Raw genomic sequence first — 25,199 nt, 5'->3', positions numbered from 1 at the left:
TCCTGCCACAGACCTAAAGCCCTTTCTGCGCCGTAAATTGAGGAAACATTGGCAAGCAGAGTGGGATACACAAACATTGAATAAGTTACATATTATAAAACCAAGATTGCGGAATTGGATAAGTGAAAAAACAGCGCGGTACAAAGAAGTACTTCTTTGCCGATTAAGAATAGGACACACTTACAGCACTCACTCCTACCTCTTGACTGGCGGGGACCCTCCTACTTGTAGTATGTGCGGCGATGGCCTGACAGTCATCCATGTTCTTATCCAGTGCCCTGCAATAGAAACGGAGATGATGATATGTGGTGTTTTATGGCGCAAGGGCCAGGTTTGACCAAAGAGCGCCATGACATGTGGTAATGTTGGCGATGTATTGTGGATGACATGCACAATGAACTCATCATGGTAGATGTGATACGGCTGTAAAAGGGCCTAAAAAACTTACGCTGTAAGTGGAGTAGAATATATAGGTGGTAAAATAATGACGGTGACTAGGATGTGATGTGGGCTATGGCAATGGGCTTTCGTTAAAAGATGATGCAATAAAAACCATAACACTGACACCAGAGTTTCAAGAGAGCCCTTGAATGCAGGGCTGTTAGTCGTGTGCTTAAAAGTAGCCTGGCCAGATGATTTTCAGGGTGTCCGTTTCGGCTAAAAACTCTAAGACTGTTTGCAGATTAAAAAGAGGTTCATCGCTAAGAAAAAAATGCAGGGTGAAGGGGTAAATTCTCGCGGTATGCAGCAGGGAAATACTTTTTCCTCTGTTTCTATTGCAGGGCACTGAATAAGAGCATGGAGGACAGTGAGATTGTTGCCGCACCTAACACAAGTTGGAGGATCGCCCCCAGTCAAGAGATGAGAGTGGGTGCCGTGTGTGTGGCCTATCTTTAATCGGCAAAGAAGTACTTCCTTGTACCTTGCTATTTTCCCATTTACCCAGTTCCCCAGTTTTGGTTTTATTATGTGAAGCTTATTCATTGCTTGTTTATCCCATTCGCCTTGCCAATGATTCCGCAATTTACTGCGTAGAAAAGGCTTTAGGTCTGTGGCAGGGATGGGGATATTTGAATCTGCATCGCTAAAAGTTACTGACCCAGCGCTTTCGCCAGCAGCTTCGTTGCCTTTTATACCTTTGTGACCAGGTACCCAGCATATCACAATCACTTGATTGCACATATATAGGGAGCACAACAGACTGTACAGCTCACTAAAAACTGAGTTTTTATATTGTCTTGGTTTAAGTAGGGCTCTGACTACACTTAATGAGTCTGTAAATACAATAGCCCTAGCAAGTTTTGTGAGCCTTATGTTTTGAACAGCCGAGAGTATAGCGTAGGCTTCAGCTGTAAATATACTTGTGTGTGGATTTAGTGCTCCGAATACTGAAAATCAAGGTCCCAGAGCTGCGTAGGAAACACCTTTAGAGGATTTGGAAGCGTCTGTATAATATTCTATACAGGAGTACTTCTGAAGTTCACGAAAATGGAATTGTATATGTGCTTCTGGCGCCCTCTTAGATACTTCTACGAAAGAGACGTCGCATTCAATGGTGTGCCATTCCCATTGTGGGAGCAGGCGGGTGGGTGCCATTAGGACATTCTCTGGGACTAAGACACCTGTTTCTTCTGTCAGTGTTGTCAAACGAAGGCTCAACGGAGGTCTAATAGCTGGGCGGTTATGAAATATTCTGGCTGTAGACACTTCATTAATAGATGAGTGACATGGATGGTGCACGTCTGATTTGACCTTCAGAGCATAGGAAAAAGTTAAATATTGAAGCGAAATAGGTTTGCACGTGTTGACACCGGACCCTTAAGGCGAGAACGACGAAGTTCGCGGTTGCGCGCGGGCTCTCCGAGGACCAGCCATCGCTAAAGGCAGACGTTTTGTCCCAGTCTGTCGGTGCTAAACTGTTTTAGTTGCCATAGCTGGGTGACATTTCTGGTGGAGGTGCGGGGTACGGTCGATGTTAAGATCTCCGGAGCATACCCCAGACCTAAGCCCGGCGAGTAGTTCAACCGAGCTTACCCCTGTGCACGTACGTGCCAGCCGACGCCTCCAGGGACTCCAGCCACAGCACGGTCTGCTACCTGAACGAACTAAAATGACGACCCAACCACCTCCCGCCACTCCTGCAGCATCGCACGTTGTCGTCAATCACATCCGGACGCCGAATCTGTTCCACGGAAGTGCTTCCGAGGACGCCGATGACTGGCTTGACCATTTTGACCGGGTTGCCAACCTCAACGACTGGAACCACGAGCGTAAGCTACGTTACGTGTACTTCGCTCTTGAAGATTCCGCGAAAATATGGTTTGAGAACCACGAGGCGACACTGACGTCATGGGAAGAATTTCGTAGGCAGTTCCTCAATGCCTTCGCCAGGGCGGACAGGAAGGAGAGAGCGGAGTTAGCGTTGGAGGCAAGAATTCAAGGCCCCAATGAGCGAGTGACTGCGTACGTAGAAGACATGAATCGGCTGTTCAGACGTGCGGACCCTTTGATGACTGAAACAAAGAAGGTGCGCTATCTCATGCGCGGCGTCAAAGAGGAAATCTTTGCTGGCCTAATTCGAAATCCGCCGACGACACTTGCAGAGTTCCATGACGAAGCCACTACTATGGAAAAGGCCCTTCAACAGCGGGCCAGGCAAAACAACCGCGACGCCGTGATTTCAAGGGAGCTCTCTGCCGTTACCCTCGGTAACGACGTTGGCGCCTTGCGAGAACTCATCAGGGCTGTCGTCAAGGAGGAACTGCAGAAGATGCAGACGACCACGGCCCCTGTGGGACAACTTTCCATTGCGGAAATGGTGCGCGCCGAGGTCCGACAGGCCGTCCATGTTCCTGGACAGTACGAGGCACCACAGCAGGTACCGCACGCCGAAATGAGTTACGCTGAAGCAGTACGCCGTCCGCCACCCTCAAGTGCATGCAGCATGGTACACCCCACTCAACAAATGGACGTAAGCTTCAGGCCGCCTCGCAACCCACCACACATCGCCGAAGCAAGGACTAGGAAGAGCGACGTCTGGCGCACCCCAGACTACAAACCTCTTTGTTTTCATTGTGGCGAAGCCGGGCACATCTACAGAATGTGTCCTTATCGTCATGTGGGGCTTCGTGGATTCTCGCCGAATGCACCTCGTCCACGACCTGGTGAGCGGCCGCCGGATATAGAGAGTTTCGTCGCAAATCGTCGCAATGTTGATCAGCGATGGCCGGAGCCCCGTTCGTCGTCTCCTGCTCGTTACAGGTCTCCATCACCAAGCCAATCCTTTACTCGCGGCGCTCTGAGACGCCGCTCGCCTAGCCCGGCGGGTCGGGAAAACTGAGTTCAGCGACCTCCGGAGGTGAGGCCGCTGACGACGACCGTACGCAATATCCTCCACTACGACGACAACGACGAAAACAGAACGACGCAGACGTACAGACGGAGTCGAACACCTTACGAGAGGTAGTAACGTCGAACATTCCCGTCACCATAGACGACGAAGAAATAACGGCGTTAATCGACACTGGAGCGGAAACCTCAGTTATGAGCATGGACCTTGCCTGCAAGCTGAAGAAAGTTTCTACCGAGTGGACAGGGTCGCAGATTCGAACTGCAGGAGGACATCTGCTAACCCTGGTAGGAAGATGCACAGCACGAGTGAGCATTCGTGGGTTTACGTACCTCGGAGATTTCGTTATCCTCCCAAGCTGCTCGAGGGACCTAATTCTGGGAATGGACTTTCTGCAGGCTAATGGAGCTGTGATCAACTTACAAAAGTCGCGGGTAACGTTTTCGACGGCGCAGGCCTTAGCAGGGAGCAGCACTGACGACACGTATGTCAACGCCTTGAGGATTGTTGACGAGAACATCACGGTGCCGCCAAGGAGCAGCGTATGGACCCTCGTCACCTGCGACGCATTCGACGGCTATGAGGGTATTGCCGAGGCAAATATCCAGCTGCTGCTTGAAAAACACATCTGCATCGCCCGCGGCCTTGTTCGAATACAGCATAAGTGCTCGCAAGTGTTGTTGACAAACTTCAGCCATGAGTATCAGCACGTCTCTCAAGGTACAGCTGTGGCATTCCTGAACGAAATTGCTGACTTCTCCGATATCGGCACGTTACAAGTGACTTCACTGGACGCAACAGCTCACGCCAGCCTGAATACCCGCGTCCACATTAATGCTGACTTAGCAGATGTCCAGAAGGATCAGCTGCTGGGCCTACTGACAGAATTCTCCGGCTGTTTTTCCACGGAATCCAAAGTCCAGCGCACTTCCGTTACGCAACACCGGATAGTTACAGAGGAGTCGGCGCGGCCTGTTCGTCAGCATCCGTATCGCGTGTCACCTATGGAGCGGGAGGCGATTAAGCGTCAAGTTCAAGAAATGCTAAATGATGACGTCATCCAGCCGTCGACAAGTCCGTGGGCATCGCCTGTCGTACTAGTAAAAAAGAAAGACAACACACTCCGCTTCTGCGTTGACTACAGACGGCTTAACCGAGTCACCAAACGCGACGTTTATCCCCTGCCACGGATCGATGACGCTTTGGACCGTCTGCGTCATGCTCAGTTCTTCACTTCGTTAGACCTAAAGTCAGGCTACTGGCAAATCGAAGTGGACGAGCGTGACCGTGAAAAAACCGCCTTCGTGACTCCCGATGGGCTGTACGAATTTAAAGTGCTGCCTTTCGGTCTCTGTTCCGCCCCTGCTACGTTCCAACGAATGATGGACACTGTACTCGTTGGACTAAAGTGGCAGACGTGTCTAGTGTACCTAGACGACGTTGTTGTGTTTTCCAGCACGTTCGATGAACATCTCGCCCGGCTACGAAGTGTTCTTACCGCAATACGCAAGGCCAACCTCACCATCAAGCCTGAAAAATGTTACTTTGGCTTCCAGGAACTCAAGTTTCTAGGCCACGTGGTCAGCGCCCAAGGAGTACGACCAGACCCAGAAAAACTCGCTGCCGTTGCCGAGTTTCCTCGTCCTAAAGACAAAAAGTCTGTTCAGCGGTTCCTGGGCCTCTGCGCTTACTACCGTCGTTTCGTTGAAGGCTTCTCAAGGATTGCTGAACCGCTCACGAGACTGACGCGCCAAGATGTGCCCTTTGCGTGGACGGAAGAACAAGAGCAGGCCTTCACCGAATTGCGTAAACGCCTTCAATCCGCTCCAGTGCTGGCGCATTTTGATGCCACCGCGGCAACTGAAATACACACCGACGCCAGCAACGTAGGACTCGGGGCCATTCTGGTTCAATGGCAAGATGGCGCAGAACGTGTAATTGCGTACGCCAGTCGTAGTCTGACAAAAGCAGAAGCTAATTATTCAACGACCGAAAAAGAATGCTTAGCAGTCGTGTGGGCCATCAGCAAGTTCCGACCCACTTATACGGCCGGCCATTTCGAGCGATCAGTGATCACCACTCGCTCTGCTGGCTTGCCAATCTACGAGACCCGTCAGGTCGCCTCGCTCGTTGGAGCCTCCGCCTCCAGGAATATGACATAACTGTTGTCTACAGATCCGGCCATAAGCATAGCGACGCTGACTGCTTGTCACGTTCTCCTATTCCCTTGACATCCTCCGACTTGGAGCTAGATTTGCCGTTTCTTGGTGTCGTCGACGTGGTGCGCATGGCTGACTATCAACGTGCAGACTCTGAGCTGCTTCCAGTCATCCGATATCTCGAGGGAGCTGACGTTGTTGTCCCACGCCCACTTTCACGAGGATTGACGTCGTACTGCCTGCGAAACGATGTCCTGTACAAGAAAAATTTCGAGAACAGCCAGGACACGTTCCTTCTCGTCGTTCCGACGGCACTGCGCGAGGAAGTTTTACAGGCGTGTCACGACGATCCCTGTGCCGGCCACTTAGGCTTCGCGAGGACATTAGCGCGCATACGGCAAAAATACTATTGGCCACACCTATTTTCATCGATTCAGCGCTATGTGCGAACATGCCGGGACTGTCAGAGGCGTAAAGTTCCACCCGTCAAGCCTGCCGGCCTCCTCCAGCCTTTGGATCCGCCTCCGGCGCCGTTCCAGCAAGTGGGAATGGACCTTCTTGGGCCGTTCCCCACGTCCTCCTTGCAAAATAAGTGGATAATCGTGGCAACTGACTATTTAACTCGCTATGCGGAGACAAAAGCTGTGCCGCGGGGAACTGCTGCTGAAGTCGCCAGCTTCTTCGTCCACAACATCGTGCTTCGCCACGGTGCACCCGCTGTACTCATTACTGACCGCGGTGCAGCGTTTACAGCCGAGTTATTGCAACAAGTCGTCACACTGACGCACACCGACCACCGAAAGACCACAGCCTATCATCCCCAAACTAACGGCTTAACAGAGCGCCTAAACAGAACATTAGCCGACATGCTCTCCATGTACATTGATGTGGAACACAAAACATGGGATGAAATTTTGCCATACGTCACGTTTGCTTACAATACCGCTGTGCAGGAGACCACCGAGTTTACACCATTCGAGCTTGTTTACGGACGTCGCGTTACAACCCCCTTAGACGCCATGCTGCCGGTAGACCAAGGAACCACAAGGAATGACAACACTGAAGATTTCGTCGAGAAAGCCGAGGAAGCTCGCCAGCTTGCTCGGAATCGCATCCGCACCCAGCAGAATGCCGACGCCTGCCGTTACAACCGGACCCGACGGAATGTCCAGTACTTACCAGGCGACCGCGTGTGGGTGTGGACGCCTATCCGGCACCGCGGGCTCTCAGAGAAATTGTTGCGCCGCTACTTCGGCCCCTACGAAGTCGTACGCCGCCTCAGTGATGTGAACTACGAGGTGGTGCCTCGAACCTCTGATCCTGGTTCGAACCGACGCCGTCCACGTGCTGAAGTCGTCCACGTAGTACGGATGAAGCCGTACTACGCACGCCAGGGCTAAGCAACCCTCACAAACCGCTTCAGCGTTGTGTACATTCCTTTATGTGTTTTTTTTTGTCTTTTCATGTTGACACTCTTGCCCATAGTGCGCGCCCGCTGCCCTTGAAGCGACCGGGCCGGTCGCTTTTGAGAGGGGAGCAATGAAGCGAAATAGGTTTGCACGTGTTGACACCGGACCCTTAAGGCGAGAACGACGAAGTTCGCGGTTGCGCGCGGGCTCTCCGAGGACCAGCCATCGCTAAAGGCAGACGTTTTGTCCCAGTCTGTCGGTGCTAAACTGTTTTAGTTGCCATAGCTGGGTGACAATATGTCCTCTGGAGATGTAATGACCATTCATTACTCTCCACATACAGGCTTTCTATGGGACTTGTCCTGAAAGCGCCTGTAGCCAGGCATATACCCAAGTGCTGAATGGGATCTAGCATCTTTAAAGCACTAGGCGCAGCAGAGTTATATACTATTGCTCCATAGTCGAGGCGGGACCGTATAAGGCTTTTGTAGAGGCTCAAAAGGCATTTCCTGTCACTTCCCCAAGATGTGCGGGACAAGAGCTTTAGTAAATTCATTGTCTTCAGACATCTCGCTCTCAGATACCTAAGGTGAGGGAGACAAATGTTAGTTTCGTGTCTAAGATGATTCCAAAAAATTTATGTTCGTGGCTGACAGCCGTTGTCCATTAAGATAGATAGCAGGGTCAGGTAATATACCTCTCTTTTTAGAAAATAGAAGGCATGTGCTTTTTGGGGGGTTTAACTTAAATACATTCTCGTCAGCCCACTTTGATATTGTTACGAATGATGTTTATTTACAGGGTGAAACGAGGTTCGAGATGGAAGCTACACGCTAGGCCCAGCCGGCGCAGAGTACCCCGCGATCACGCGCGCACACTCTACTTCCTCTTTCTCTGCCTCAGTCGCGCAGTGCTGCGACATTTTCCCCGGGGGAGACGAAGCTCGCTGAGCGAGTTAAAGGGACCTGTGATTGTACTGCTTGAGCCTGGCCACGTGAACAACTTGCGTCGCACGTGAACGCCGATTACTTGCCGTCACTTTGGCGACGACATAGTTCACATCGCTCAAGCGGCTGAGTATAACGAATGGTCCCGTGTAAGTGGCGAGAAACTTGCGGTACAATCCCTTTTTGCGAACCGGTGTCCACAACCAAACATAATCACCGGGAGTAAAGCTGACGGGGATATGCCGCGCATCATAGCGAATCTTGCTGTTGCCTTGTGAGGACAACGTCCTAAGATGCGCCAGTCGACGTTCTTCCTCAGCACAACACAGAGTTTGGGCGATGGAAGGATCTTCTTGGCAGGATAAAGGTAGAATAGTGTCCAGAAAGCTCTGGGGTGCGCGTGCGTACAGCAAAAAGAACGGCGCATATCCAGTAACTTCGTGCTTCGCACTATTGTACGCGTACGTTACAAAAGGTAAGACGGCGTCCCAATTCTTGTGATCAGCAGCGACATACATTGATAACATGTTGGTAAGGGTTCGATTCGTCCGCTCCGTGAGGCCATTGGTTTGCGGGTGGTAAGGAGTGGCATGACAATATGCAGAACCACAAAGCCGTAAAAGTTCTTCAACGACGTCGGCGGTGAATTGCCGTCCACGGTCACTGATGACAACCCGGAGAGCGCAGTGACGGAGTATGACGTGATGCAACAAAAATGAAGAGACATCTGCTGCAGTGGCGGATGGAAGTGCCGCCGTTTCCGTGTAGCGAGTAAGATAGTCTACGCATACTGTAATCCAGCGGTAGCCAGCTGACGTCTTTGGGATCGGGCCAAGCAAGTCGATGCCGACTTTTTCAAAGGGTAGCGTCGGTGGCCTAACTGGTTGTAAATAGCCTGCTGAGGCCGTCGTCGTTTGCTTGTGGCGCTGGCAAACAGTACAGCTGGCGACATACTGTTTCGTTGTTTTCCAGAGCTTGGGCCAGAAAAATCTCTGTCTAAGTCAGTGTAGTGTGCGTGCAAATCCAAGGTGCCCGGACGTGATATCGTCATGCATGGAACGAAGGACAGCAGGGCGCCGATTTTCGGGCACAACTAGAAGCAATGGGGGACCATCCGCCGAGTAATTTTTTTTGTACAGCAAACCATTACGAAAAGTAAACGGTGTTGTTCCTGCTGGCTCACGTGCAGCTGCCCGTAGGGATTTCAAGGTAGGGTCGTAACGTTGCTCGCTCTAGAAGGTACGCAGGTCTGGAAAGTCTGAAGAGATGGAAACTAGGTAGTCATCGAAGTCATCATCCTCAGCTTTAGTGTGAGGCGAAGGGAGACGGGATAGGCAATCAGCATCCGTGTGACAGCGCCCGCTCTTGTAGTTAACGGAAAAGCTGTACTCTTGAAGGCGCAAAGCCCAGCGGGCCAACCGACCAGACGGGTCACGCAGCCCAACCAGCCAACAGAGTGAATGATGGTCAGTCAATATCGTGAATGCGCGGCCATGTAGATACGGACGGAACTTCTGAATGGCGAATATGACTGCTAGGCACTCGAGTTCAGTAACGGTGTAGTTTGTCTCCGCTTTTGTAAGTGTCCGACTAGCGTAGGCAATTACATGCTAACGGCCATCGCAGAGTTGAACAAGCACAGCGCCAACACCCGCACCGCTGGCGTTAGTGTGCAGTTCAGTTGCCGCCTCCGGATCCAAATGCCGCAGTACCGGTACAGAAGTCAACAAAAATTTCAGCTGTTGAAACGCCGACTCGCAGTCAGCAGTCCACAAGTATGGGATATCTTTGTGAAGGAGATACGTGAGGGGAGAGGCAAGCTGTGCGAAATTCTTGATAAAGCGCCGGAAATATGAGCAGAGGCCCAAAAAGCTTCGCAGATCTTTCACCGTTTGTGGCTTTTGGAAGTCGCGGACCGCTGTTATCTTTTCAGGGTCTGGTCGTATGCCGTTTTTGTCGACCAGAAAGCCTAGTACGAGGGCTTGACGCTCACCGAAATGACATTTCTTCGAGTTTAAAATAAGGCCAGCTTGCTGGATGCAGTCAAGAACGATCGCCAGGCGCTGATTGTGCTCGTGAAATGTCCGGCCGTAGATAATGACGTCGTCTAAATAGCACATGAAAATTTCCCATTTGAGTCCGCGCAGCACGGTATCCATAAATCGCTCGAATGTCGCTGGAGCGTTGCATAAGCCAAAGGGCATAACGTTGAACTCAAAGAGACCGTCAGGTGTCACGAAGGCTGTCTTCTCCTTGTCTGAGGTGTGCATGGGGATTTGCCAATATCCTGACCGTAAATCAACAGAAGAAAAATACGACGCGGAGTGGAGGCAGTCGACGGCGTCATGTATTCGTGGTAGGGGGTACACGTCTTTTTTTGTGACAGTGTTTAGGCGACGATAGTCCACACAGAATCTCCATGAGTTGTCTTTTTTCTTCACTAGGATCACAGGAGCAGCCCAAGGGCTACATGATTCCTGGATCACTCCTTTCTGTAACATTTCTTCGACCTGCTCGGCGATGACTTTTCTTTCTGAAGGTGAAACGCGGTAGGGCTTCTGACGAATTGGCGTTGCTTGCCCTGTGTGGATGCGGTGTTGCATACGAGACGCCGGTGGTGTATGGGACGCTCGTTGGCCTTGAGCAAAATCAAACACTGTGGCGTAGCGAGCGAGCACAGCTTCCAGCAGACACTGCTCACTAGAAGACAGTGACTTGTTAATCATGCGCTTAATGTCAGCAGAATTATCATGGTTGGAATTGGGGTTGAATTTCTTTTCAGCAGTTGACATTTTGACCATTCCGACGCTGACAATGGCTTGCTCATCAAAACTTGCCAGTTTAAGTCCTAGCGGCAATGTTATGGATGGGGTCGAAACGTTCACTGTCCACAAACGAGTACAGCCATCAGTGGTGACAACGAGGGAGCGAGGGACTATCGCATTTTTCTTGAACGCATTGTTATAGTCGGGCTCGGCTAAACCACAACAAGAACCTGTACGAGGGCGAGAAGTATTCACTGGTACAAACATTGCAGTCTGAGGGGGCAAAGACACATCTTGTGACACGGAGAGAACGTCGGCGGCATCACTGGTGCTATCTGTCATTGAAGTTCGTGCGTCGCGGCGTAGAGAAATCGCGTCACTTCCACAATCCAAAGTTGCCCCCCACTCACGCAAGAAATCAATTCCTAAAATAATGTCATGAGTTGTACGTTCAAGTACAGTAAATTCACTTCGAAATGTCTGGTCCCCTATTGTAACTGAAACAGAACAGACCCCAAGTGGGCGTAACATTTCCCCACCAACTCCACGAAAGGTAGCGTTCCGATCCCAAGAAAACATAACTTTTTGTCCAAGACGATTTTTGCAAGACAGGCTCATAACAGAAACTGCCGCACCGGTGTCAACTAAAGAAAAAGCACTCACATTGTCAACTAAAACGCACACTATGTTTTTAAACAATCTTACACAAGGGGGTCTTGATGAAGATGAACATATTGCGGCCTCACCCCCGTCGGTCGCACCAGCTAGTTTCCCAGCGGCGGCGGTGATAACGAGCGACGACGAGGTGATGGAGAGCGTCGTTGTCGTGTCTGTGGTGGTGTCAGGCTGCGATCGGAAACGGGGGAGTCACTGCGATTCGCGCGTCCCTGCTGCAGCCGCTGGAAGGAACTGGGATACGGCCAGGGCTCGTCAGCAGGCACGCGGGGTGTGTAGGAATTAAACCGCGGAGCACGCTGCTGGCGGAGGTGGCAATACCTAGCAATGTGTCCAGGCACACCGCAGCTGTAGCAAATGCGGGAGTCGCGGCTTGTCGCGGGTGACACCGGTGACATGGGTGTTATGGGTGGAAACGTACTCTCAGGCTGGTTGTAGGAGGGAAGAGCCCGCGGAACAAATCGTTGTTGTGCATCTTGTCGGCGTTCCAGACTTGTCGGTTGCGGTGGCAAGTTGCTGCTCTCCGTACGATCAGCATAGGGCCTGCGAGGTTCTCGGTAACTCTGAGGTGCCCAGGTGGCCGGTGGCACACGAGAGCGATGATCAAATGCACACTGATGGCACACATGAGCGTCGTCAACAACTTTAAGGCGTTCAAACTCTTCTTTAACCACTTGCCGAATCACCGAGGAGATGTCGTCGTGGGTTGGGACGGACACACTTGCAATAGTCGTAACGTTGTCCAAGCGTCCAAACTTTGGCCCAATCCTTCTCATTTTCAGCGCTTCAAACGCCCGGCAGTGTTTCCTCAGATCAGACGGAGTACTAAGATCTTCCTTCGTTATAAGAAAATTATGAACGTCTTCAGCGATTCCTTTAAGCAGATGTCCTACTTTGTCTTCGTCTGTCATGGTAGCGCTGACGATTCCGCATAATTTTAGAACAGCCTCTATGTACGTTGTACAAGTTTCGCCAGGTAACTGAGCTCGTCGGGAAAGCGTCTGCTCAGCCTTCTTTTTCTTAGAGATTGGGTCCCCGAAGCACTTGGTGAATTCTTCTACAAAATTGTCCCAGCTTGTCAGAAACCTCTCCTGGTTTTCAAACCAGAGGAGCGCGGTTCCAGCGAGAAAAAAAAACCACGTTATCGAGCTGCTTCGTAGTGCTCCAGTGGTTGTGGCGACTCACTCTGTTGTAGTGTTTAAGCCAGTCGTCGACGTCTTCGTTCGCCTTCCCCGAAAAGGTGGGTGGCTCTCGCAGCGGTGTCCAGTAGCCAGCCTGACCTGCGTGATTGATGTCTGGTCCGCCACAGGTGGGGTCGTCACTGCCTTCTCCGGAATCGGCCATGTCTGCTGCTTGTGGTCGTAAACCGGCCAAGCGCCTACTCCGTCGGACAGTTGGTAGAGCTGGGTCGTCCAGGATCGTCCAATATTTACCCCGCACGTCCACCAAAGATGTTACGAATGATGTTTATTTACAGGGTGAAACGAGGTCCGAGATGGAAGCTACAGGCTAGGCCCAGCCGGCGCAGAGTACCCCGCGATCACGCGCGCTCACTCTACTTCCTCTTTCTCTGCCTCAGTCGCGCAGTGCTGCGACAATATGTTGTTTAGGCCAAGCTGTATATGTCGCTCACAGATAGAAATATTGCATGATTTAAATCCTATCTGTACGTCATATACATACACTGAATAAAACATTGTTCGTGGTATGACGCTATAGAGGGAATTCATTTTTACGATGAAGAGCGTACACCTCATTGTGGCACACCTGTTTCTTGTGTAAATTGACGAGATAGCACTTTACCAACCCTCACACGGAACGTACGATTAGAGAGGTAGCTTTGGATCAGATTCAAGAGATTGCCTCTGACACCCATACAAGCCAGATCACGAAGAATTCCATAACGCCAGGTTATGGCGTATGCCTTTTCCATATCTAAAAATACGGCTAATAGAAACTGCTTGTGCACAAAGGCATCTCGGATATTCGCCTCCATACGGACAAGGTGATCTGTCGTACATCTACCCTCCCTAAAACCACACTGCAAGGGGTCTAGTATATTATTACTTTCAAGATAATGGATTAGCCGTCTGTTTACCATTTTCTCAAAGAGTTTGCATAGGCAGCTTGTCAGGGCTATAGGGCTGTAGCTGCAGACCGAAGTTTGATCCTTGCCCTCTTTAAGAATAGGAATGACGACTGCTTGCTTCCAGGCAGATAGAATGTAACTGGCAGAGAATATGGAATTAAAGAGTGATAGTAGTGTTTTGTGTGTTTAGGCGTGTAGGTGTTCTATCATCTCATAAACTATTCGATCGCCTCCAGGAGCTGATTTATCGCAACAGTTCAATGCAGCCTGAAATTCCACCATGTTAAATGGCCGGTTGTAAGGTTCATTTTTATTTCCTTTCCGGTTCAGAGGCTGTCGTTATGCTTGTCGCTGATATCTTAGAAATGTATCTGAGTAATGGGATGAACTCGAGATGTACTGGAAATGTGCCCCTAGCGAATCAGCCTGGTCCTCAATAGTGTCTCCTTGTGTGTTTACTAAAGGTAGAGGGTGAGTTTGGCGGCCTTTTATTTTGTTGACCCTATTCCAGGCTTTCCGTTCGTCTGTATATGAATTGATGCTACTGGTGTATTTTTGCCAACTTTCCCGTTTGGCCCGGCGGCGTGTTCTTCTATCTAGTGACTTTATTTTCTTGAAATTGATAAGATTCTCGGCAGTTGGAGACTCGCGAAGGTGACTCCAAGCCTTATTTTGATTTTTACGAGCTTCTTTGCACTCCGCATTCCACCAGGGAACACGTCGCCTAGTGGATGATCCATTTGATTCAGGGATACACAGTGACGCTGCATCAACAATAAATGCGCTCAGATATGCCACGGCGCCATCAATAGAAAGTGCAGATATGTCTTTCCAGGTCATGCGGGTGAGTTCTTTATAGCGCTTCCAGTCGGCTGACTCGACTATCCAGTGGGGGACGCATGGGGAGCATTGATCATGTTTTGTTGATTTTATGAGAATTGGAAAATGATCGCTCCCATGTGGGTTTTTAAGCACGTTCCACTCTAGACACGGTACGAGTGTACCAGATGCAATGCTCAAATCGATCGATGAAAATGTTTTGTTTGCCACGCTATAGAATGATCTAGGCTCTTTATTATTTAGTAAGCGTGCACCTGTAGTGAAGAGGAGGCTTTCTACTAAGCGTCCCCTGGCATCACAACGGCAACCTCCCCAAAAGGTGTTGTGTGCATTGAAATCTCCGACGACAATACAAGGTTCGTGCAGTTCATTAATGAAGCTTTGTAATTCCGTTTTTGAAAGATGGCAGTTCGGGGGGATATATACGGAGGAAATCGTTACTAGTTTATTAAACACTATCGCACGGACTCCAACTGCCTCTAGGGGTGTTTTAAGCTGCAATTGCCGGCATGCAACACCCTTATTTACAATTATTGCCACACCGCCAGACGAGGCCAGGGCGTCGTTGCGGTCTTTCCGGAAAATGGCATACTGTCGGAGAAAGTTTGTTTGTGAAGGTTTAAGATGTGTTTCTTGGACACACAGCACCTTTGGGGTGTACCTATGTAAAAGTTCCTTAATGTCGTCTAGGTTGTGAAGTAAACCCCTCACATCCCATTGTATTATCTGTGTATCCATAATGTATGTGTTTTGTGCTGTGTGTCTAAGAAATCTAGCTTAGCTCACGAGGCCTTTCCAGGCCTCTTGATGCGAGCTCTCTCTTTCTTCCCGGCGCGCTCGAGGGAGCCGCGCCGTTCCATGGGCGTCTGAGACGCCGGATTTGTGCTCGTATCCATCACCTCGTCTGAGGCGGTGGATACTGCCCGCGTAGCGGGGTTTTTCGCGGGAGTGGTGGGCCGATCTGCACGAGCAGTGGCCCTGGGTTCAACAGGCCCGAGGGTCTGCTGTTCCTTCTTTGCGGGGGCTGGAACAGCGCTGGCTGTTCCGGCCGGGGGGCTAATGGCGTGACCGCCGTCACACTCCGTGTGACTTGGGCGGCCGCCGAAAGATTAGCGCTGTCCCCCAGCGCGCCACATCGGTGCAGGACGGACTACATTGGTTCAACGAGAAGCGCTTGCGCACCTCTTGGAAAGAAAGGTTATGTTTGACTTCGATTTCCATTATTTTTTTCTTTTTTCCATGATGGGCAAGAACGAGTGTATGCGGGGTGGTCCCCTTCACAGTTTGCGCAACGTGTGGCGGAAGTGCAAGTGTCGGACGAGTGCTCGTTTGATGCACATTTTGCACAAGTAGTGCGCCCTCGGCAACTTTGCGAACCGTGCCCGAACCGCTGACACTTGAAGCATTACCGGCCAGTATCGCTAACATCCTGCGCATCAAAGTTGATGGAAAGACTAATATGTACGAGGTTAACATGGTATCTCGAGCAAGAAAATAGACTGCCATCATGTATGACCGGATTTCGTCCACGGTTGAGTGCCCAGGACAGTGTCTTGGATCTACTAAGCCATATCGAGCACCATCGCGCAGACGGCCTTTCCACACTCGCCATCTTTATGGACGTTGCCAAGGCATACGACAGTGTGCTTCATACAGGCATCATCAACGGACTCCGAGCCATGGGCGTCTCGGGAAATGCTCTTCGATTCGTCCATGAATTTCTCAGTGATCGATGTGTCCAAGTTAAGCTCGGAAGTATAATGAGTGACAAGCGACGAATTTCCCTCGGCGTCCCACAAGGAAGTGTCCTATCCGCCTTGCTTTTTTAACGTTGCCATGGCCAGCCTTCCAGATGCCCTGAAAGTAGGTCGGACGGCAGTTAAAATGTCCATCTACGCAGATGACATCTGCATTTGGATCTCGGGGTACCAGCACAAACGTTTGGCCCGAATAGCCCAGGCCGCAATCTCCACTATCGATCGCCACTTATCGACGCTTGGCCTATCTTTATCAGCAGAAAAATCGGCCTTCATGCTTTTCCCGGGACTAAGACGCAAGTCAACACGTCTGACGCTGAATATCAGAGGGCATTCAATTCTTCGTGCAACTCATGTTCGATTCCTGGGCGTCACCATCGACAACAAGCTGCTATGGCGTGGTGCAGTCGAAAGTGTTGTGGCTGCATCAGTGCAAAGAATCAACGCACTTCGTCGATTGGCAGGTATACGTTGGGGAAACAATCCTATATCCATGCTTAAACTGAACGCTGCACCGATAACAAGCCGCATTCTCTATCAGCTCCCTCTGATATCACCGTCATCGAGTCAATTCGAGCGCTTGGAGGCAGTGCACAGAAAGGGACTTCGCTTGGCGATGGGAGTTCCAACGGCGGCTTCAAACAAGAAAATCACTAATGAGGCACAGTCTCTTCCACTCCGCCTCTTGGCATCTCAGGCCTTGCTGACGCAGCTATTAAGGCTGGGCGAGTCACGCGCAGGCGCGGCGCTTCTCCGGCGGCTAAGAGCAAGAACTCGCTCACATTTCCATGCGGCGCTGAACACCTTCCGATATTTAGGATTGGAATGGCCTAAACGAAGTCGCCTTGACCCGCCATGGTCTTTTCCGGACGTTACCTGCAGCCTCAATGTACCCCACCTACCGACGAAACGCACCATTTCAACTGCCGAAGCCAAGTTCATTGTACTGGACCACTTGAGCACTGTGTTTCAAAGCCATCTACAAGTGTACACAGACGGTTCGGTGTGCGCACAAACGGATAGCTGTGCAGCGGCATTCTGCATACCATCCCTTGATGTGTCATGGTCTGGCCGTCTGGATCGCGTAGTTTCCTCTACAACAGTAGAAAGCGCCGCAATCACCGCGGCTTTGCGGAAACTACGGGCCTTTTCTGCACGAGATGTCGTGGTGCTGACGGATTCCAAGTCAGCATTACAGAGATTACATCGGGGCCTACCTCTAGAGAAGTTTACAAGGCAGTCTCTGGCACTGATCGACGACCTAACGAGCAAAGGATTTAACATAAGGTTTCAGTGGATTCCATCACACGTAGGAATTGATGGAAACGAGGAAGCTGACGCCCTTGCACGCCTAGCGCTGACATGTGTCCCAAAAGTGAAAGCTCCCAAAGCTTTTCGAAACCCTAAGGGTGCGATCCGCCTTCACTTTAGAGAGATGTTCAAGAATCCACACGAAACCTGTGTGACTCATGGATTTACACGTGAACAAGCGACGCTTTTATACCGCATCAGGACCGACTCCGCGTACACCCCAGCTTGGTTATTCAAGACTGCGCTTCGCGCTTCCCCACTGTGTTTTCTGTGGTGACATTGGCGACATCGAAAATTTTATTTGGCTATGCCCTCAGTTTGACACAGAAAGAAAAGTGATGGTGGACAACCTACAAAAAAGCGGTCTCACGCGCAGGACCTTTGAAGACGTTGTTTTCCCCGGAGGGCCCGCGGCATTCAGGAAGAGAGCGCAACGACTGCTGATAGCCTTCCTGCGAGACACGGGGCTCATCGACACCTGGTGACACACCACTGATCTCAACTCGAAGGAGGATCAGGCGGAACAATTGCCGGCTATGTATGCCAGGCTAACCCCGCCTGCTTCAACATCACCACCACCACCACCACCACCACACTTGAAGCATCGGCGTGGGTTAGGAATGTATGGCCTTACCCGCAGTTTGCAGTATCCTGTTTCTATTGAATCTGGTAAGTTGCTGGTTCCAAATGTGAAGATTATGCGCCTGGTTGGTATTTCTTTGTCATCTCGCCTTATTTTTATCCTTTGTATCTTGACGACGTTTCTTGCCATCCTTCTAGTAATTCACTTTCGGTAAGTTCGATAAGGTCATCTTCTGAGACGACACCGCGCACTGTGTTCATCGAGCTGTGTGGTCCTACAGAAGCGGGGATGTCCCCAAACGCTACAAGTTTTGATAGTTTGTCATATTGTGGCTTGTAGCGAACTTCTAGTAGACGATCGCCACTTCCCATCTTCGTAACTTTATAACCTGGGCCTATTGCTTCCGTGATAGATTTAGCTACAAGAAATTGTGATATCATTCGGACTGCCTTGGTTTCGCGCTGGCTGTGGACAACGTGGTATTTAGGAAAGGACACTTTCGGTTGCACGAAAAAGTTGAACTGTTCATCGGTGCGCCCCCTCTTCAGGGAGCGATCAGGTAATAGGGGAAAAGCTTCAGCCATAAAAATTTGGAAAATTCGGCGGCGATGGTGGCCACCCACCACCGAGCCCAACAAGGGGACGCTACAAGGTTGGAAGAATACCTGCAGACGCCAGCCATGCATCGCCGCTATAACCTAATATATGTACCCAAGATTGGATATATTACACACGGTTAACCCTTGCCGCCAAGAAAGACGGAAGTAACAAGAAGTGAAGAGGAGACAGGAAAGATGGAAAAGTGGGAGAGGAGGACAGGAAAAGGCGACTGCCGGTTTCCTCCAGGTGGGTCAGTCTGGAGGTGCCGTCTATGTGAAGCAGAGGCCAAAGGGGTGTGTTGCCCCCGCCGGGGGGCCTTAAAGGTCCAAACACCCAGCATCGGCTCAACCCCCAGGATCCCCGTTTCCCCAGACATGGCTAAGCCGCGCACGGCTACACGCGGGAGGGTCCAACCCTCGTGTGCTCGGGTACGTGGTGTCGCAACACACCAAACGCCTGCTTACGCAGACGCCCCTGCGGGGCCGTGCGCTTGTTTTTCTTTCGGTATTTCGCACGAGAATCGCACGTGTTTGAGCGCTTGGACGCACCGAAATAATGGATCACACCGGCCGCTTTGAGTTTTTGAATGCCAGCCCAGCAGTGAGTCTTTTAGTGAATTCCATGATTTCTGGAGTGCCGGAAACGCAAGGTACGTGTTCATGTTACGGTCTCTGTGCGCTGAACAGATGTGAACACGAAGGGATTACGAACGCGGCATTGCCGCTGAAGTTGTTTATCGACAAAGGGTCATTAGTTCTCTGTGTAGACGTCGCGTGTATCGGCTACAAGGCAGTTTTCTTTTTTTCCATTCAACGTTCGTTAGTTACGAATTACACAGTTCCAATAAGTCTGAAAAGGACGACATCAAGGCGACTGTTTGAATCCGTGCGCCGTCAGGCGTTGAGCCAATAGTTGGATGCCGTCGCTCAGCACTGGCATGTTCCACTGTACTGCTCTATTTTGCGGGACAGAGCATACTTTATCTGACAAGGTAGCGATAATGTAGGCTGCATTTAGTGAGCAGAAACTACGGTTACTGCCTAGAGCTGTGTCACAGTATGTACCGGAAGCTGTCAGCTTTGACGCAGCTATGAGCCGTGTTTAGGAAGTGTTTCATTGACTCGTGATAATGCTGTTGCGAAATTGAAATGATAATTGGACCTCACAGATCGATTTCGAAAAATGTGCATTTGAGACCCCTCTGGTGCTTGCTCGACGAATTCAGCCTCTCAGGTGGCACTAACACCCAGTCAAGGTAAGAATATACTCTTGCAGCATGGGGCACATTAACCACAAGCAACCAAATATATGCACTATACGTCAGTGAATGAAGTGGAGTGCAGTATATTTCAGAAGAACTCAAGCGGAATTAAACTATGTAGCTTACATTTGTCAACATGCTAATATTGACCTGCTGTGGTTCCTTGGTGGCTGTGGTGTTGGGCTGCTAAGCACGGAATTTCATTTTTAATCGTGCTTCATACCTATTATTTTTTTCAGGACAATGTCAAGGTGCAAAAAGTTGCAAGCGTGGTGTGTTGCTGCTTTGATGAATCTTGTGCTGCAGTCTTGGAACTGCTATGAACTAGAAATTCTAGTATACTACGAAACTAGGAGCTATACTATGCTAGGAAGTGTCATACTGATTTATGTTTTTCATGTTTGCAGGCCGTCGTTGTGAGTGGACCATAGGTGAAACGAAATTACTTTTAGATTTTTATGAACAATACTTTCGACGAGTGGGACCCATGAAAAAATTTCGAAACAAAAAGGAAATGTGGTCAATGATAGCCTTCAAACTCAAGGAAACTCTTGGAGTGCTGAGGAATGCAGATCAATGCTGCACACGTTACAAGACTGTAATAAAGCGTAAGAAGAGAGCAGTGGCGCACAACACCAAGTTTGGAAACTTTCCAACACCAGTGCCTTTTGAGGACGAGGTTGAAAAAATTCGCTCGCTTGATGACAGCCTGGAACCAGCAGAGCTACGGGACAGCCATGGGATTTTTTCACAAAAGGCAAGACACAGCCCTTCCTCCTCATCACTGTCGCTCTGTTCTCAAGGCAGCACCGGCAATACCGCTGATGAACATGCCAGTGTTTTGGAGGACTCGCAGCCAAGTGCCTTACAAGGCTCTACATATTCTATGAAGAAATTGTCGAATGCAAAGAGTGCACGAGTGTCAACTGCAAGAGCAGAAGAAATAAAACTGTTTTTTAAAGAGATGGAGCGCCTTCAAAAGTTAAAAGAAGAGCAAAAGGCTGCTCGTGAAGAAGAGAGAAGGTTGCGACATGACGAAAAGAAACAGTACAGAGAAGAAATAAGAAAAGAAAAAGCTGAACGACACCAACAAAAAATGGAACTGCTCAAACGTGTCTTGGGGTTACCCAAAGCTAATTAGCACTCATGTGTCGGAGTGGTTGGGACGTATGTGCAATGTGATAATAAATTCATATTTTTTTCTACTGACAAAGCTCTGTTACCTAGCACACTGTGCTGCTCATTCATTTGTGTTTAGTATAGTACAGTGAATTTTACTTTTGAATTATATTTTCATACGTCAAGTGGCTCAACCCTCGTGTTCGTAGCCTTGTTTCTCTATCACTCTAGATGGGTTCCCTGCAAATTTACGTGAACTAACGAGCACATCACACTCCAATCTGACGAGAGTATTAACTACGGTGCACATGTACAGTACTGAAACAAAAGTAGTTCAAAATTGCATATTTTGCATAAGAAGGATTCCTAAATTGTCTAATTAAAAACTCACGCCATTATAATAAAGCAATAAAATGGCATGACAGTTTCTTCATAATAACAGAGAACTTGACCTCGCTTCGTATAGGCTCAAGGGATAATGGATAGAACAGAACTGTACCGGGATCGGGACACATGGCACTTCTGGGCTCCAGCCGGGCCCAAGACACTGGCCCATGCAGTGCTAACTATACATAACAAGGAGCCATTACAAGATGTAGCAATGTATTACACTCCTTACACACCTGCCATTTTCATGAGTTCATTAGTTGTTGCACAACACTACTACTTTTGCAGCACTGCTTCCAGCACCTTGCTCCTTTTTATTTCTCCCAGTCTGCGCAACAAAGCTTTTCGGCAGTCTCATCCAGGTCATCGGTGCATCACTGTGGATGCCACTGGACATCTTGAGGTGATACATCATCATCTGGCTCCAAATCTCCGCACTCAATGCATAAGTTATGCAGTATGCAACAAGCAATAATAAATTTGTTCAGCCACTCTACAGTGCGGAGCTCAAGGTAGATTAGTTGACGGAATATTTCCTTTAGCTTGCTAAAACTGTTTTCTATTAGCACCCTCGTTGCTGAAAACTTTTTGTTGAAATCCATGTGTGCCTTTGACAACATTCCAGTCTCTGAATGGAGTCGGAAGGTACGGCCTGAGGGGATAGGCCGCGTCTCCAAGCAGGTGGTACGCATTGTCCTCGCACAGTTTGGGAAGTTTCTTTGAAAGTGATGATAGATTGAAGATTCGAGAATCGTGAATTTTGCTGGAGCTTCCAATGCAGGTGTCAACAAATCGTCTTTTGCAATCGCAAACCGCTTGAAGGGTTATTGAAAGGTAATGTTGCCGGTTGCAGTAAGTGGAACAGACCTTGTTGTCTGGGCATTGTATTTTGATATAGGAGCCGTCAAGGCAGCCAACAACACCAGGGATTCCAGACACCTGGTAGAAAGAGAAACAATGCTGTAATCACTGATACATGCAGAGATTCACTCTAGTGCAAACAATCTGTAGCAAAAGTATTTTTATAAATAGGTGAATGCCAACCTTCTGGAATTCACTCGACAGTTTTTCCATGTTGGAAGGAAACGTCACAACAGATGGACCCATGGTGAGGAGAAAGTTAGCCACCCTTATCAGGATTCTGTGAACAGAACTGTCTGACAGATCAAAGCGGCTTGCCACCGCCCTCATGCTTGTTTTATTGGCTGCATACCTGCAAATATTTAGCAAAAGAAACGACTTTGCACGGGATGATAGAACGCCGGCCTGAATGGCGATGCTTTTGCTATGCAATTTATTAAAGAAGAATGAATTTTCGCTCTTTTCACTTTTCTATGCGAGGCTAAACACTTTAACGTTTGATATTCCAGTTATGCAGTTTCTGGGAACAGTAGCGGAGACATAACAGGTATGGCATACATTTTAACAATATTTCCACCCTGCTTCAATGTAGAAGCGATTACGCAATAACCGTGAAAAATACACGAAGAAAAAGCAACTGCGATACAAACTCCAAGCGGCATTCTTCTGTAGCGCAAGCGGCCGGGACGCTTCGTTACAGCGGGGCCAGTGTTTCGCGGCTACAACGCGGGTGGGCTGCAGCCTAATCTACGTTCCATCATGGTGACAGACTTGGAACGTAGACCACTGCGCTCTAGCCACCGCACAACGCTAGTAAACACATTCTCGACAAGAAGCAGCGCATTTACGTCTTGCCTCCCGGGTGTGCCGGATGGCGACCTCCGCTATCAGGCAATAAACTTTTTTTTTCAATCAATAAACAGCGCGGGAAATGGGCACAAGTACGTAAACATAAGTAAACTTACCATATGAAAGTCAGCACGTGAGTTTCTGCAGATTTTGCGGGCACGCCGCCGTGGCTGCTAGACGGGCACGCCGGCGAAGCAGCAAATCTCGCAATCAGTTGCTCTGCTACAGGTCGCCACAGACGGAAGTGCCTGCGGAACTTGGGAAAAACATAACATTGCAGAAAAAGGCTTTTTTTTGTTCACACTAGTACCACCTAGAGCTGTACGGTACCTCGTCGTCCGAGTATGGCCGAACGACGTCCTCGACGAAGCCAATCATCGCCAGGCCTCTTTGCAGGCAGGCGGAACATCACATCAAATGCCCGTTGGCACACAGCAGCGTCACACTCACTGTCCGTGTCAGAAGAAGCATCACTCGACTTAGAAATTGTACTGTCCGAGTCGGAGCTGTCTAGGAGCGCGAACAAAATCGCACGGCGCGAAGCGGCGTCCACGTTTCCCATGTCGTCAATAGCTGCCCGCGACCGGAAACAGGCGACCGTGACAGGAAGCAGAGGCGGGTGAAGGAAATACGTCATGAGGACTTCCAGTCAAATCTGCCGATTTCGGCGAAGCAAATATTTTGGCTCCACGGAGCAATCCGGGATCAGCGGCTGGTCCCAATCTGCCATTGGAACACACACCTCACACTCCCATTCTGCCATTGGAATTCAACATAAGAAGTTTGCAGGGACGACATGGCCACAATTAGTGCATGACCGGGGTTGTTGGAAAAGTATGGGAGAGGCCTTTGCCCTGCAGTGGGCGTAACCAGGCTGATAATGATGAAAAAGCACATGAATAGCGTTTCAAAGATATACTGGTGCGTAACATGCAAAGTTGTTTATATGCAAAAAGATACTACGTACAGTCTCGCCACACATTCCCGGTGAACACAGGCTGCCGCCGTTGAATGAAGAAACACATCCGACCACATAATGCCGCAGCACGCTGGTATGTTGCTAAAGTTCCTCCACTTTTGTTGGTGAAGATGTCACGGCACTTCGTTCAGAATATTCAAACTGCAACTTGATTTGAGCCGGTGCTTCCTGTTTGAGCAAAAACACGTAGCTTTCACAAGGGCGAATTCTGTCGCGACTGTTCGACTTCTGGTCCAGAATGCCTGCTCTCTCGCAGTTAACCATTTGAAAAGCCACGTTATAAGATTTTTTCAACATTTAAGCTAAATTTGCTTCGAAAGGTTTATAATTTCAGATAGAAATATTTTTTTGTACGTGCTGGTTTGATGAGTTGCAAATAAAGTTTACATAATAAAGGCTTAGCTGGCGTATCGATTAACGCTGCCGGCGGTGCGCTGTCGTCGTTTCGATGGTGGCACCACCCCGAGGCTGGGACGCGAAACACGCCACATGCCACAGGCTTGCTTGCGCCACCACTGATACGCCAGATGTATTCCCAATGGGCGCACCGAACGCAGCAGCGACTCGGCCGAGGAGGCACAAGAGCAAGCCGCCATGTTGGCTGTCTACGTTTAGTCAATAAACGCTATTATTCACGTTACTACAACTGGCGACGAGGAATAATAAAGATTGGAGCCGGGCGGTGAGAGGCGACCAGTCGCGATGGCGACGTTGAAGCCATTTACAGGGGAAGGACACGAATCGGAGGAGTACGTGGAAGTGCTGGAGCAGCACTTCATCGCCAACAGCATCGCGGTTGACAAGCAGCGTACGGTGTTTTTGAGTTCCTGTGGAAGATCGACGCCCAGTTGAAAAACACAACAGGAAATTTTCACAGTCTGTCGTATTTTGGGACGTTGTTTCTGTAGTTCTGTTGTCTGTAGTCCTGTTGTCTGTAGTCCTGTTGCCTGCAGTTATGTTGCCTGTAGTTATGTTGCCTGTAGTAGAAAGTTCTGTAGTTCTTGATCAATATTTAATTAAAAATTGACAGAGACCTCCTTAAGGCTATGTGAATTTGTTAATACAAAAAAGAAAAATATAAAAGTAAAAAAAATTAAAAAAAAAAAACGTCCCCTCTGAGGATTCGAACTCGCGACCTCACGATTCCGAGCCCGGCATCTTACCACTGCACCACCCCTGACTTTTTTTTCTTTATTTCCAGACAATCAACAAATACATCAATACATACTGCTCCCACCATTTGACAATATTCACTTTCC

General features: G+C 49.5%; 1 protein-coding gene across 1 annotated transcript; it reads right to left on the bottom strand.

Annotated features, from left to right (window-relative positions):
• Nucleotides 1-203: 203 nt before the first annotated feature.
• On the bottom strand, nt 204-23,663 carry LOC135899487 (putative nuclease HARBI1). The gene is made up of 5 exons (XM_070521088.1): nt 23,292-23,663; nt 23,078-23,217; nt 22,296-22,464; nt 22,119-22,190; nt 204-278 (listed from the first exon to the last, which is right to left on the bottom strand). Exons 1-5 carry the CDS (start codon nt 23,337-23,339, stop codon nt 267-269), a joined length of 441 nt encoding a protein of 146 aa, XP_070377189.1. The 5' UTR covers nt 23,340-23,663; the 3' UTR covers nt 204-266.
• Between the last annotated feature and the right edge of the window lie 1,536 nt (nt 23,664-25,199).

This window comes from Dermacentor albipictus, chromosome 6 (genome assembly GCF_038994185.2).
Source record: "Dermacentor albipictus isolate Rhodes 1998 colony chromosome 6, USDA_Dalb.pri_finalv2, whole genome shotgun sequence".
Taxonomy (NCBI): domain Eukaryota; kingdom Metazoa; phylum Arthropoda; class Arachnida; order Ixodida; family Ixodidae; genus Dermacentor; species Dermacentor albipictus.
The sequence above is the reverse complement of the archived record's forward strand: the minus strand, read 5'-3'. Positions and strand labels throughout refer to the sequence as shown.

Bases quoted from the DNA above. Each gene is read 5' to 3' on its own strand.
- LOC135899487 (XM_070521088.1), bottom strand. From the start codon at position 23,339: ATGATTGGCTTCGTCGAGGACGTCGTTCGGCCATACTCGGACGACGAG. The intron at 23,218-23,291 runs GTACCGTACAGC...GTTTTTCCCAAG, and splicing joins GGCCATACTCGGACGACGAG to TTCCGCAGGCACTTCCGTCT. The intron at 22,191-22,295 runs GTTGGCATTCAC...TCTTTCTACCAG, and splicing joins TGTCGAGTGAATTCCAGAAG to GTGTCTGGAATCCCTGGTGT.